The sequence below is a fragment of the Rhincodon typus genome, chromosome 1 (genome assembly GCF_021869965.1).
Source record: "Rhincodon typus isolate 14 chromosome 1, sRhiTyp1.1, whole genome shotgun sequence".
Classification (NCBI taxonomy): domain Eukaryota; kingdom Metazoa; phylum Chordata; class Chondrichthyes; order Orectolobiformes; family Rhincodontidae; genus Rhincodon; species Rhincodon typus.
In genome coordinates, this window is record NC_063332.1 from 144,056,933 (window position 1) to 144,070,813 (window position 13,881).

Here is a 13,881-nt window from a genome sequence, read left to right on the forward strand (position 1 = left end):
GTAATTGCTGCAACTTGTTGCTTTAGTTTTTATTAAATAGCAGGTTGAAGCAGGTAGGGGTTGCTAGGTGTTTGCTCTATCTCTTTATCTGATGAAGAATGCAGTGATTTGGGTGAAGCATATTGCTTGTCAAGTGATTTAACAAGTAGTTCAGACTGTTGCAGTTTTAAAATAAATATGTCATAGAAGTAAAACATAAGTATTGGCAATGTTGAACAGGCTTGCTGAGCAAGAGGAACGGAGCTAACATCTTAGGCTGATGACCTGTCATCAAAATTGGAAGAGCTTAGAGATGTAAGTGATTTAGCACATGCAGAGAAAAGAATGGGTGGTGAATGGAAGAGATGGGGCGAAAAGCAAATGAAATGTTAGCAACGGAATGGAAAACAGGAATGAAGAAGTGACAGAAGGGATGTCAGGTCAAGAATGGGAGGTTATGGGGCAAATAAAGGAACACAAAAAAAAGTGAAGGAGCTGTAAGTTGTAACAGGAGAACTGCTATTCACACTTAGTTGTTTTCTGGACCTCAAACCCTCCCCACAGCCAGATGAAACCTCCTTTCTGCAGTCACCCTAATTGGCCTTTAAGAATTTTGTAAGTTTCAATGAGATCACCTCTCATTTCTCTTAACACCAGAGAGACCCAGTCTCCTCAATCTCTTCTCAGGGTAGTCTCATGGATCACCTTCCTGTTGGACAAACGTATCATTCCTTGGGTAAGGGGATCAAAACATGAACACAGCACACCAGGTGTAGTCTCACAGGGTTCTATTACTTTCTTTTGTATTCAAATTCTCTTGCAATAAAGATCAGTGTAACATTTGCTTTCCTGTGGTGTGCTGCTCCTGCATGTTAGCATTCATTGGCTTCTGAGCATCAGCTGTTCACAATTTTTTGGCTTTTAAGAAATCCTCCAGACATCCATTCCTTCTACTAACATGGATAACCTCACACTTATCCACATTATATTCTACCAGCCATGTTCTTACCAAGAACTCGCCTGTCAGAGTTCTCTTGAAACCTTTTTGTATCAGCTGCACGATGCATGTCCCCACATAGTCTTGTATCATCCTCAAACATATGAATGTTATGTTTTGTCCTGATATCCAAGTCATTGATACATATTGTGAATGGATGGGGCACGAGTACTGTTCCCCGCAGTATCCCACGAATGACAACTTGCCAACTTGGTAATTATTCATCTATTCCATTCTTTGTTTTCTTTCCATTAACCAATCCTCAATCCATGCCAGCATATTAGCCCCAAGTGCTCTAATTTTGCTTCCTAACCTCTTGAGTGGCATCTTATTCGAAAACCTTGTAAACATTCAATAAACACCACACATACCAGTTTTTCTTTGTCTACTCTGCTAGCACACCACCACAAAAATTCCCTAAAGTTTATCACATGATTTTCCTTTCAGAAATACCACTTTAGCCAACCCTTGACTTCTTATAATTATAAATGCCTTTAAGCTTAAGACACTAGTAACAGATTTAAGTTTTCTCACCTTAAAGTTGGATATGAAATTGCACCCTGCTGTGATCACATTTGCCTGGAGGATCCTTTACTATGTGATCGATTGCTTCTGCCTTGTTATGCATAGCCAAATGTAAAATATCCTGCTCCTTGGTTGGTTTTAGAATGTATTGCTCCAAGAAACGTGCCCAAATATATTTATGAAATCATCTTTAAGGTTATTTTGCCAATTTAATCATTTATTATGGTAATGCATAATGAGTGAGGACTAGTTGATCTTGTGATAACGGATCCTCTAAGCAAGTGTGGTCATGACAGAGTGGAATTTCATATCTGGTTTCAGGGTGATAGGCTTGGGTCTGATACTAGTATCTTAAACTTAAAAGACATTTACAGATATGAAAACAAGATGTAGATTATTAAATTATTGCAGCAAATACATGTCTGAGCTCATCCTCATAGCTACTTTGCCAATTTAATCTTTTTCATATATATGAACATTAAATTATTCTAGTTCCCTTTGTTACAAATCCTCATTGTGTCCTGATTTATACATTGTCTGAGACTATAACAATTATTAGAGTACGCATGGCGTGCCAGCTCCCACACTTCTTTGTTATTTCTTATTTCCACCCAGATTGATTCTACATCCTGATTTTCTGAGCCAAGGTCATACCTCATTGGTATCATTTTTCATTAGGAGAGCTACACCACCTCTTCTTTCCCATTCTTTTGAAATGTCAAATGCTGTGTGCATTCATATAATGTCTTTAATTCTGTCTTTTTAGCATTTTCCTCTACTCTGCTTTGTTAATTGGTATACTCTTAGCTTTGTACACTCTGTAGCTTCCTGTCTCACTCTGGTTAATATTATCTCTATCGCTAACATGCCGTGTTGCATTGTCCTTACTTATAACTTCTTAAATTTCTCCTGTTCTGAACCCTTCTTCGTGGTTTTACAGTTGGTTATACGACTTGGCAGGATACTAGTCTTGGCAAAGTTCAAGAGGAGTCTGTCCTATCTGTACAGTCATCTGTCTCCCTAGTAATGGTGCTATCCTGCATGAATTCAAACATTTTTCTCCTCTCTGAGCTTTTAGGCATTTATTCAACTCTCTGATCATGTCTCTCCTACAGCAATTTACTTATGAATCAGGTTGTAATTGAGAACTTATTATCTTTATGGTTCTACTTTTTAATTTTTGTTGCTAGCCATTCATACTTGATCAGCAGAACTACTCTCTTCATCCTAGCTAATTTGTTGATACCCATGGAACCGCAATAGTTGAATCCTCCCACCTTCCTAATTTACTCTGAGTAGAATCTTCTCAAGCTGCAGAAACTTGCATCGTATATGGTTGATGTGGATCATTGCGTCCAACTTCCTCCTGCTGCCCCTGCAACATTTTATCTGCAATGTCATCTTTATTGTATTTTGTTTTGTACTTTCCTGTAACGTTAGTAATATATAAATCTCTATACCAAGCAAATCTGTCTGCTGAGCAATCTTGTAACACATCTTCAAATAAACGGAAAATTTACCAGTCCTGGTAAGATTGGCTACCTTGTGTATGCAAGCAATGAAACACAACAAGTATGTTAAGTAGTTTAACTAGTTAAACAATAAATTTAATACAGTGCTTTTATCTCCATGGGTACTAATTTAAACTATTGTTCCAATTTGAACAAAAAGAAACCTTAAAACTCACCAACCTATTACCTACTTGTTTGCCTAATTACTATGTCTGGACTTCAGATCTGTGTGTCTCCTGATTCCTATGCTAGACCACTTCCTGTTCTGTAAAAGCCTCCTTTCTCTCATTGAAAACTATAAGGCTTAGTAAATACTCGAGCTCAGCACTATGTCAAGGTGATGTCCATACTTCTTACTCCGTGACCAAAATCTCTTGTACTTACTCCAGCTAGAATTGCAGAGTTCCAAACCAGGCCCTACTGACTAGGACTCATGTCAACTAATAACTGTGTGGCTGCCATCAGCAGGCAGTTTTTTTTTTAAAAGCTAGTAGCTAAGACTGAAAGGAACTACCATATTAAGGATAAATGGTATGTGACCTAACTATATTTTTGGAAAAGACCTACTTTTTAACTGGCTTGGTATTCCTCACTCACTAAATTCCTGAGTTCAATAAAAACTGAAAGAACAGTGGATGCTGTAAATCAGAAACAAAAACAGAAGTGGCTGGAAAATCTCAGCAAGTCTGGCAGCATCTTTGAAGAGAAATCAGAGTTAATGTTTCAGTTCTGAGGAAGGGTCACCAGACCTGAAACGTTAACCCTGGTTTCTCTTTGCAGATGCTGCCAGACCTGCTGAGCTTTTCCAAGCAACTTCTGTTTTTAAATTCCTGAATTCATTACTTTGTCGAAGCACTAGTCCATGAAGCTTTCCTCCATGCTAGAATTAATTGTAGCTTTCAAAAAGTAATTGGAGGAGCACCTGAAAGGAGAGAGTTTGTCGGGTTTGCAGAAAAAGGTAGGAATTGATATTATTACAATTGCGTGTGCAGACAATTGGCATAAATGTGAACCACCTCCTGTATTGCAGCCATTCTTGAACTCTGTAAACTAGCACACTTAAAAATGGCTAGTGTCATGTTGTCAAAGTATCATTTATATTGTTTTTCCACTTGCTCAAAAAGGCAGTTATGGAATTGATTGTTCTACATTGATGCATTCTCCCTTCATATTCTTTGAATTTCTATTCATCGATGTGTACTCTCACAAAGTTTGTGATGCTTCTTTTTTTGTAGCTGGCAACTCTGCTAGAGTGGGGACAGACATTCATTTTTCATGTGATGTGTCAAGAATATGAGTTGGAAAGACCCAAAACTGTTGTTTTATGTCAACATGGTGTTGATCAGCGTTTCTGCGAACTGAAGGTAAGGAAATTCAAATCTCGTTAAACTATGTCATTCTGTAGCATATGCTACTACATCAGCTTTTTAAAATAAAATTGGACTTTCGTATATGCAGAAATCTAATTTCAGTTGACCAATGGCTATGAAGAAGAAATCTTCATAAATCATCAAATTTCTACCAACAGTATTTAGATTTAGAGACAGATAAAGCTCCATCTTTTCTACCCCTGTTATATTGAATTGATAGGTGTTAATATCGTGGTTTTGGTATCAGAATTAATAGCAAGTATAATTTTAACAATCAAGGTTTTATATATTCGGCACAAAAGAATGCTGAAACATTGTTGCTCCTTATAAACCACTTCAGCTTGTTAGTCAACATATGGTGCTCAGAAAATCTTTTGTATCGATCATTCATTCTACTTGACCTAGACACAAGAAAAGATGGAAATGCTGCTTGAGTTAATGTAATGACCCCAGTATTTCTTCACAGTATGTAATTTTTTTTTCGCAGAAATGCCAGCCTTTACAACAGTGCTCCAGTCTTTTTCCTCTGTGACTCCATTTCAATCATTCGGTGAACATTGGAGAGGGTGGTGGGGGTTGCCCAAGGAAAGAGAAGACCTATGCGAGCATGAATTGATTGTTTTCAGTTGTTTATTAAGGCTAATATTATAACTTCCAAATCAGATCAGTTAATTGGTGAATGTATACAACTTGTGAGATGGCTGTATTCTCCTATACCACCTTTTCCACCTGATGTATGTCTGTGCCAATTGGCTTTCTTGGGAAAGAGGATGAGTTGGAGACTTTTTTCCTAGTGCTGACATTATAACCAGTCATTGAGAATTGTGTAAGAATGTCAGTGTTACTGTCTTTTCTGTTTAATTTTCTTTGGAGAAAGGTTAATGGCCTTTGCTGTACAGCTCTCCATGACAACCTGACAGATCAGAAACTACATGATGAATCATTGTACCAAAACTCCGTCTTAGCACTCGGTTACATTCCTCAATTTTGTCAGTTTTGTTGAATTTGTGCATGACTAAGAAAAAAATCATGATGAGAAATTTTGTGTGTTTTTACATTCTCTGTTCTTTTAGAGATGTATTCCAAAATATTTTGAAATTTGTATACGTGACTCTAAAATCTATTCATCAAAAGTTATTTTGATTGTCCTTCAATGGTGATAATTTAAAAAAGGCAAGTCAAATGTTGTTAGATGTGGAATAAGTAGGTTAAACTCCCAATGACACTAAATATAGCCGATAGTTTGTATGATTATCTTTAGCTTGGTGAATTGTTGCAGTTGAGAAAAGGACTCACTTGTGGCTTGACCTCAAATCAAGTAACTCAATTTAACATATCCACTGTTTTACAGTGTATTGTCTATAAAGAATTACTGAAATAGACTTTTTAAATCCGAATAACTAATTGAACTTTTAATGAAGATATTGCTTCTGATCTTCAATTGTTGCCTCCACTATAAACTTTCATTAATGACATACCTATAAATGAGGAAAATTAATTGGCAATTACTACAAAATCTCTAGATACTTGTGCTTGGAGTTCTAAATTGACAAGTGATCCTACATCTACAAGTGTTCAGAAAGATGTGAAACTAAATTGAATAGATTAACTTTTGATTAACCAGTTGGGTTTTGTTGCTTGATTTTTAGCAGCAAAGGCAATTGAGCAAAGATTGATGTTTACAAACATAGTTCATGGTTCACAGCAAGGATGTATTGCAATGAGGAAGAAGAATTCAACCAGAGAATTAAAGGATAGCATCATATAGAAAGGAAAAATATGCAATATGATAAAGGTTAGTGGTAAGCAAGAGGATTGGGAAGGTTTCAAAAGTCAGCAAGAGACCTGAAAAAGAAGAAAATAAACTTTGAGGGTAAACTGGCAGGTAATATCAAGGCGGACAGCAGGAGCATTTTTTAAAAAGTGTCAAAAGGAAGAAAGAAGCCAAAGTAAACATAGGCTTGTTGGAGAATGAAGCTTGTGAAATATGGGAATGAAGATTTGGCATAAGAGCTGAAAAATTACTTTACATCATTCTTCACAGTCAAAGACACTAATAACATTCCAAAATCAATAAATGTTTGAAGGGCAAAAAGAAGAGAGTAAAGAAATACAAGATCTATCACTAGAGGAAGAGTGCTGGGGAAACTAATAATGTTAAAAGTCCGATAAGTCTCCTGGGCCTTATGGGATGCATCTTAGGATATAAAAAGAAGTAGCTACAGAGATAGTGGATGCACTAATAGTAATCTTGCAAGAATCCTTAGATTCTGCAGAGTTTCAGAGATTTGGAAAACTGCCAATGTAACAGCTTTGTTTAAAGAAGAGATGGAGACAAAAGTTAGCTAAATATTGGCCAGTTAGCTTAAAATTTGTAATTGAGAAAATATTTGAGTCTATTATGAAATACGTAATAGCAGAACATTTACAGATGTGTAATATGATCAGAAATATAAGCATGGCTTCATGAAAAGAAACTCATGCCTGACAAATTTATTAGAATTCTTTGAGGTAGCAAAACAAACAAGACAGACAAAGGGCAAGTGATGGGTGTATTGAGTATTGGGTAATGAGTTTTCGGAAGGCATTTGATAAGGTACCACGTGGGCTACTTAATAACACACCAAGAGCCTATGTTGTTAGAGGTAGTACATTAGCATGGATAGAGGATTGGTTAACAAATAGAAGATAGAGAGTTGGAAAAGAGGTGCCTTTTCAGGATGGCCTACAACTAGTATCGTTGAGGCCGTCATTGCTTTTGTTTTAGTTTTCTCATTTTTAGTTTGAAATTGAGAGTTGAATTTAAGAATTGAACTTTGAACAGCAGCTTATTTTAAAAGTAAAAAAAAGGGAGAATATGAAATTCATGTTTGCTGTTGAGAACTGCCTGGAAAGGTAATACAGGTTAATTACTGTTATAAGAATACTGCAGATGTTTTGGTACCAAGATGTTACGCTCAGGGATTAGTAATTGGACGGATGTTGAATTGGTCAATCCAGGGAGGACTGGTGTTGGCGAGCCAACCACAGAGATGTTGTAAAAGAAAGAAAATTCAAAAAAAGTGAACACACTCTCACTGGAATTTTGGGCAGAATGTAGTTTTTCTTTAGAAACTGCCACACTGGGAAGTTGTTTTTTGGTATTGCTGTCTAGTTACCCTCCAGTCATCAAGCTTGTTGAAAGTTCTGAGAAAAGAACCCCAATCTGTAAGAAATGAGTAATAGTGGCCAGAGGTATGTGGAAGGTGCCTGCATTGATTGGTGACTTCAGAATTCAGGTGAGATAGACAGACAGTTTCTTGTGCCTGTAATACAATGCATCATCAAAGGGTTTCATGAAGATCTGGTGTTTCTTGTTAAAGTAGTTATCAGATGAACAAATTACGATTCTTTTATTGTTTTTAATTTATTTCTTAACTGTGTCTGTCCATCTGTCAGTGAGAGTCGAGGGATTAGATTCAAAAACGATTAGGCTTATTTAGACTGAGTTATAATGCATCGTGTTCTGCTAGTTACATCTTGTTTAAGTTATGAATTTAGCGTCCAAGATCTGTTATTTGTAAAGTCTGGTTAGGAGCAATTGAGCAATTTTGAACGCCATTGCTTTAATTTCATTGTGTTACAAATCCAGTGATACTGCGTATGGTTTAGTCTGGCTTGCTGTCCATGTGTCATAACAGTGTGTCACAAGGATCAGCGCTGGCGCCACAACTATACACAAGACACATTAATGACTTTTGGTTAGGAAAGTGAATGTACTATAGTCAAATTTGTGGATGATATAAAAATGGATGAGAAGGAAAGTGATGATAGGAACACAGTCTGCAGAAGGATGTAGACAAGTTAAGTGAGTGGGGCAAAGTTTTGGTAGATGAAGTATAATGTGGGGAAATGGTAGGTTATGCACTTTGGCAGGAAGAATTCAGGAACTGAATATTAGTTAAATGGAGAAAGACTGAAGAAAGCTATAGAACAGAGGGATTTGGGAGTTCTCATCCATGAATCACAAAAAAACTAGAATCCAAGTTCAGTGGGTAATTGGGAATAAATGGAATGTTGGCCTTTATTTCAGAAGGAGTTGAGTATGAAAGTCGGGAGGTTTTGCTAAAACTAAACAAGAATTTAGTTAGAGCACAGCTGGAATACTGCCAACAGACTTGGGCTATTTTATTGAAGTTAAGATATACTGGCATTGGAAGCAGACCAAAGAAGGTTCACTAGGCTCATTCTGGGCAAGGAGGAGCTATCCTATGAAGGAGAGGTTGAGAGTGTTGGGCCTGTATTCGTTGGAATTTAAAAGAATGAGAGGTAACCATATTGAAACATGATTCTTAAGGGAATTGACAGGGTAGATGCGGAAGGGTTTTTTTCTTGAGACAGTCTAGGAGCAGAGGGCGTAATCTCAAAATCAGGAGTTGTTTTAAAAAAAAAAGGTGAGAATCAGGCCAATTTTATCCCAGTGTCCACAAATAACTTTGAATGTGGCCCATGTTATCAGTGCCAGGATGATGGATCAACCCTACCATGTAAATTGAATTTGATTTCCCTGGTCTAATACAATATTATTATAAAACACAGGACTGTGGAAGCTGGAGATCTGAAGCAAAAACAGAAATTGCTGGAGATACCCAGCAGGTCTGGTAGCAAATGTGGAGAAGAAAAAAAGTGTTAACGTTTGAAGTCCTTTTTCAGAACCGTTCAGAAGAAGACTGGACTTGAAAAGTTAATGCTGTTTTCGTTTCACAGATTCTGCCAGACCTGCTGAGTTTCTGAAGCAATTTGTGTTTTTGTTTGTTTGATACAATTACTAACCTGACACCTGATGGCTAAGCTGCTAAAGGCTAGGATGCAACTTGTACGTAGTTGAGTGACTGCATTGCAAATAGAAGACTGGGGGCAGAAAATGGAATAAGATAAGATTTTATGTAAATCTGACAAATGTTTCAATGTCATCTAACCTCAGGAAATAGCATTTCAGATTGGCTGATAGGAGTTAATGGAGAAAGAAAATTAAGTTAGGAAAGTTATCATTTTATTCTAAAACCTAAATTCCAAGATGTTGTATGTTTGCATTTTTTTGTTGATGTCTCAGTATGCATTTATTTCTGTTTCCTTTTCAATACACTTAGCTGAAAAATGTGCATGGACCATGTCCACGATCAGAAGAACTGAAATACGTTATGACTCGGATAGCAGTTGATGGCGCAGATCTCTTTGTTGTAGAACATGGTTGTGCAGCCAGTATTAAGGTAATTTGGTTTGAATGAAAGTCAAATGAGAGCAAAAAGAAATGCATGTTGGTATTTCAAATTGACTGTTGAAACAAAATACGGTTATAACTGTGACTTGTCTGTGAGAGTGGAACTGGACAACTAATTTATTTTTGAGAAACTATAAATTCCTGATATTCTTGGTTTGCAGGCCAGGCTAGAGAAGCATATTTCAGGTGAAATGGTAGTTGTTTTAGGTTCTTGGTTTCTTTCCTAGGGAAGCTTATGTTTCTAGCCTAGGTAGGCCAATGCTGAAGAAGTTAATTTTAAATCAAACAAAATCAGAAGCATGGGCCTCATTTAAACGTGGCAGTTGTCAATCTATCCCTCCTGTGTGAGTTACTTGGCTGACCCCTGTCCCAACAGCCTGGCACAGTTAAACCTGAAGTTGGCCTATCGGTGATGATTTGGATTCAAGTTTCTCATTTCTAACAATTTAACCCCAACACAATCTTGCCCATCTTGTGGAGAATTAAAACTCTTTCACCCTTGCCTGACATGTTAGTTTGATTCTTCCTGGTTTTGGACAACTGTAGGCCAACAATAAAAATCAATGTTGACTTTAAGCTTACAGGTCAGCTCCAGGATTGAGATGTGTATCTGCTTTGTATGTCAGAGATCTAAATTGTCATAAAGAGTAGTTGCAGCAAATTTCCCTTTTGCAAAATATTCTACTGCTCTTTCTAATGTTTGCATGTTACTTAGAATTCATTTTGTATAATTGATTAATTGACTAATTCTCTGATATTCTGTTTCATGTTGTTTCCTTGTATGCCTCTTCTCAGTGTCTGCCATCCCAGACTGGCTGTGGAGATTACTTGCCCTTGCAATTCACTTTCTGAAATCAGCTTTTAGTAGCTGTATGTCTTGCATTGGGTTCATCATTCTTACTGATACAAACTTTTTGTTTACAGTTTAAAAAGCTTGGCACAGCTGTGATCATATAAAATCAAGATACACAGAATTATTAGTGCAGATGTCTGCTTGTTGCACTAATAACTGTAATGAGAATCTACTTTGTACTCTTGTAATTTGTGTTACAAGTGCCCAAGGCTTTTAACTTTTCTATCATAGAATTTACTTTTTCATAGGAACTGGAGAAGACAAACATGATAAATATGAAAGTCCTGAATATCAAATAAAGCATTGCTTGCAGTTGTGTTGCTGATTTAAGAAGATAAATATCTTTGTTGTGTTTGTTCATAATAATTATTGTGCTTTATAAAATAGAGTACTTGCACAAATGTTTCTAATTTATAACTAATTTCATTTTCTAGATAGGGGCTATTCGCGTTGCTACTTGTAATCTTCATAACCAAGCAGTTGGAGAAGGTGTGAGTGCTGTTGTACAAGATGTTCGACTGAGACAATATATTGAACAATTTGAAAATTGTAGGCTTGGAATTCAACCTACTATACTCCGTCGATCATGTTGGCTTGAAGCTGGATCAGTAAATTTTGGATTAATCACAGCAGATGTGGCTTTAGCTGCAGATCATCCAGTAAAACACGAAGTACAAAGGCAATTCTTGGAAACTCATGATTACCGAACTAAAAGGTACTATGTAACTGTATTTGTAAGTAGAAGCAATGATGTGTAAGATAGGGAAATAAATCTCAGTGATGGCACAAAAAGCTAAAATTTTCTTCCTAGCTTATCTAATTATTTGATACACCAAACTGCCTCATAACACACTTCAGACCCTGTTATCATGTATAAAATAGGCAGGTATTAATCTATCTTCCTACTTTGATCTCATATGAAATGTGATCAGGTAAAGTAATTGACATCTTCAACATAAAGAATTTTGGTGATGTTTAACCTTTGTGAAAAATACTGTTATAAATCAATTTAGTCAGACAGAATAATTTTCTAGCTTGGTGTTTACCAGTAGCCTTTATATGGGAGAGATAGTAGGAACTGCAGATGCTGGAGAATCTGAGATAACAAGGTGTAGAGCTGGATGAACACAGCAGGCCAAGCAGCATCAGAGGAGTAGGAAAGCTAATGTTTCGAGCCTAGACCCTTCTTCAGAAAGGCCCTTCTGTTCATCGAATTCAGCTCTTGTTCTATAGCCCTGTAGTTTAAGGCAATAATCGTGTTCCTTTCCTTGAGGTTTAAGATGGTGCAATGAATCAGCTTTGATTCCTGCTGCTACTTGCTATCTATTGGAAATATGTATGGTGACATCAGATGAGGACTTCCCCTTGTTAAATTGCATTTCAGTATTTGCAGTCAATACTCATGCGAAGAACTGGCCATGCTGATAAGCTACTGAAGGCTTTCCAACACTTATAGAAATGGACTGATTGAATGAGTTAATCCTTTATGAGGAGGCAGAATCTTGGGCAGAAATTAAAGGAGAGACAAAAGAAGTTAAATAGTTGAATATCTAATGATTTGATTATGAATAGCTATTATGGTTTTGTTGTTTACAGTTGACATTGTACCTTTTTTCCTTGTAGACTGTGGTTTCTCTGGCCAGATGATGATGTCAAAACCAAACGAGTGAAGAACAAGTGTGGGTGTCTGAGTGGTTGTAAGTTCTATGCAGGCATGGCATCAGGAATGGACTTCTTCAAACTGGATGAAATTACCCCATCCACCAGTTCTGCTTTCTCTAATACATCCACAGAAACTGATATGTTCTATGGGCAGTCACTGCTGCATCCAAATGACTGGATTGTCACTAAAGATATTTCAAAGACTGCAGATGGTAACTTCTCACATGTAACTTTTTTCTTTGTGATTCCAAGAATGTTTGTCTAGTTTGTCTAGTTTGTCCTTCTCTTAAAGTTTCCTTATCTTGCCTTCTGTTATTATATCACACTACCATAGTTTGAGCAATATAATGCTTTCTGATTACTTGCATATGTGCATTTTACAAATTTTCACGAGGATTTTATTTACATTGCGGTTTAAACTTGAAATATCTGATGATAGATAATGGAAGAAACTCATACAGAAAATCTTAAATAAGGTTTTAGAGTAGATTTGTAGCTCGGGTTGTGGATGTTGTAGTTGCTTGGCTCACCGAGCTGGTTCGTTGTTTCACGGATGTTTCGTTACCATGCTGGGTAACGTCATCAATGCAGCTTCCGATGAAGCGCTGTTGTGTTTTCCCGCCTGTTATTTAAACTCTGGAGTCTGTTGAGCTGGATTACCTCACTGTTTTCCTCACTTTTCCTTCGCAGTGGAGTGTATATGGGGCCGAGCTGTGTGTTTGTTGATGGCTTTCTTTGTGGAGTACCAGGCTTCTAGGAATTCCCGTGCTTGTCTCTGCTTTGCTTGTCCTAGTCAAATTGGTGGTTCTCCTTATCCATTATGGATAAGGAGTACCACCAATTCAACGGGACAACACCAAGATCCTGGGACAAGCAAAGCAAAGACTAGCACGGGAATTCCTAGAATTAAGCCTGCGGAGAGACAGAAAGGCAGTTGGCATTTGGGTCAGTCATCTCTCATCTGTTCTGATGAAAGCTAATCTACCTGAAAGGTTAACGCTTTCTTTCTCTTCAAATGCTGACACACTTGCAAAGTATTTTCAGCATTTTTTGTTTTTCTTTCTGATTTGCACATCTGCAGTATTTTGCTTATGTATTAGGAGAAACTGTTTGTGTTGATAATGCTTTAAAATTTTGGTAATTTAGGTAAAACAAACGGGGCAAAAAGAAAAGAATGGGACTCGAGATCGTTGGGAACTGATTCAGAGAAAAAGAGCCAGTACCAAAATTTGCAGGTCCCTTTACGATCTCACAGTTCAACATCTTCTTCTGAAGAAAATAGTAGTTCCACTGCTGCACTCCCTTTGTTGGCAAGTGAAAGAAACAGTCCATCCTCTAATACTGATGATAGTATTCAACAAATGCATATTCCTGTTTCAAGTACAAACACCGGGGAAACAATTGGAAAGTAAGTTCTTTTTCGTTCTAAAGAGGTCTCTCTGGATAAAAGATCTGCATTTTTCAGGGCTGAGCAATTATAATGTTTTGGACATTTGGATGACCCATTCTATTGTGACATAAATCTTTGAAAACTGTTAAATGCTGCTTATCCGTGATATGGCAGTTCTCTGATATCAAGATGCTAGTGTGTTGACTTGAAATTCACTAAGGTGTTAACCACCGTACCTCATAAATGAAAATATGAAATTTAAAATGCTGGCTATAAATACTATTTCTTTGTTAGGAGCTGCTTTCCTTTTTTTTGTTGATGGAGAATTACTGAG

At 37.0% G+C, this 13,881-nt stretch overlaps 1 protein-coding gene across 1 annotated transcript in view; it reads left to right on the forward strand.

Moving 5' to 3' along the window:
* The window catches only part of kiaa1109 (KIAA1109 ortholog), a 433,631-nt gene that overhangs the window by 210,364 nt on the left and 209,386 nt on the right, over window positions 1-13,881 (forward strand). The window contains exons 27-31 of the mRNA XM_048608993.1: window positions 4,248-4,376; window positions 9,512-9,631; window positions 10,930-11,210; window positions 12,119-12,369; window positions 13,304-13,565. Of these exons, the coding sequence (XP_048464950.1) occupies window positions 4,248-4,376; window positions 9,512-9,631; window positions 10,930-11,210; window positions 12,119-12,369; window positions 13,304-13,565 (1,043 nt within the window). The remainder of the gene's footprint in view (window positions 1-4,247; window positions 4,377-9,511; window positions 9,632-10,929; window positions 11,211-12,118; window positions 12,370-13,303; window positions 13,566-13,881) is intronic.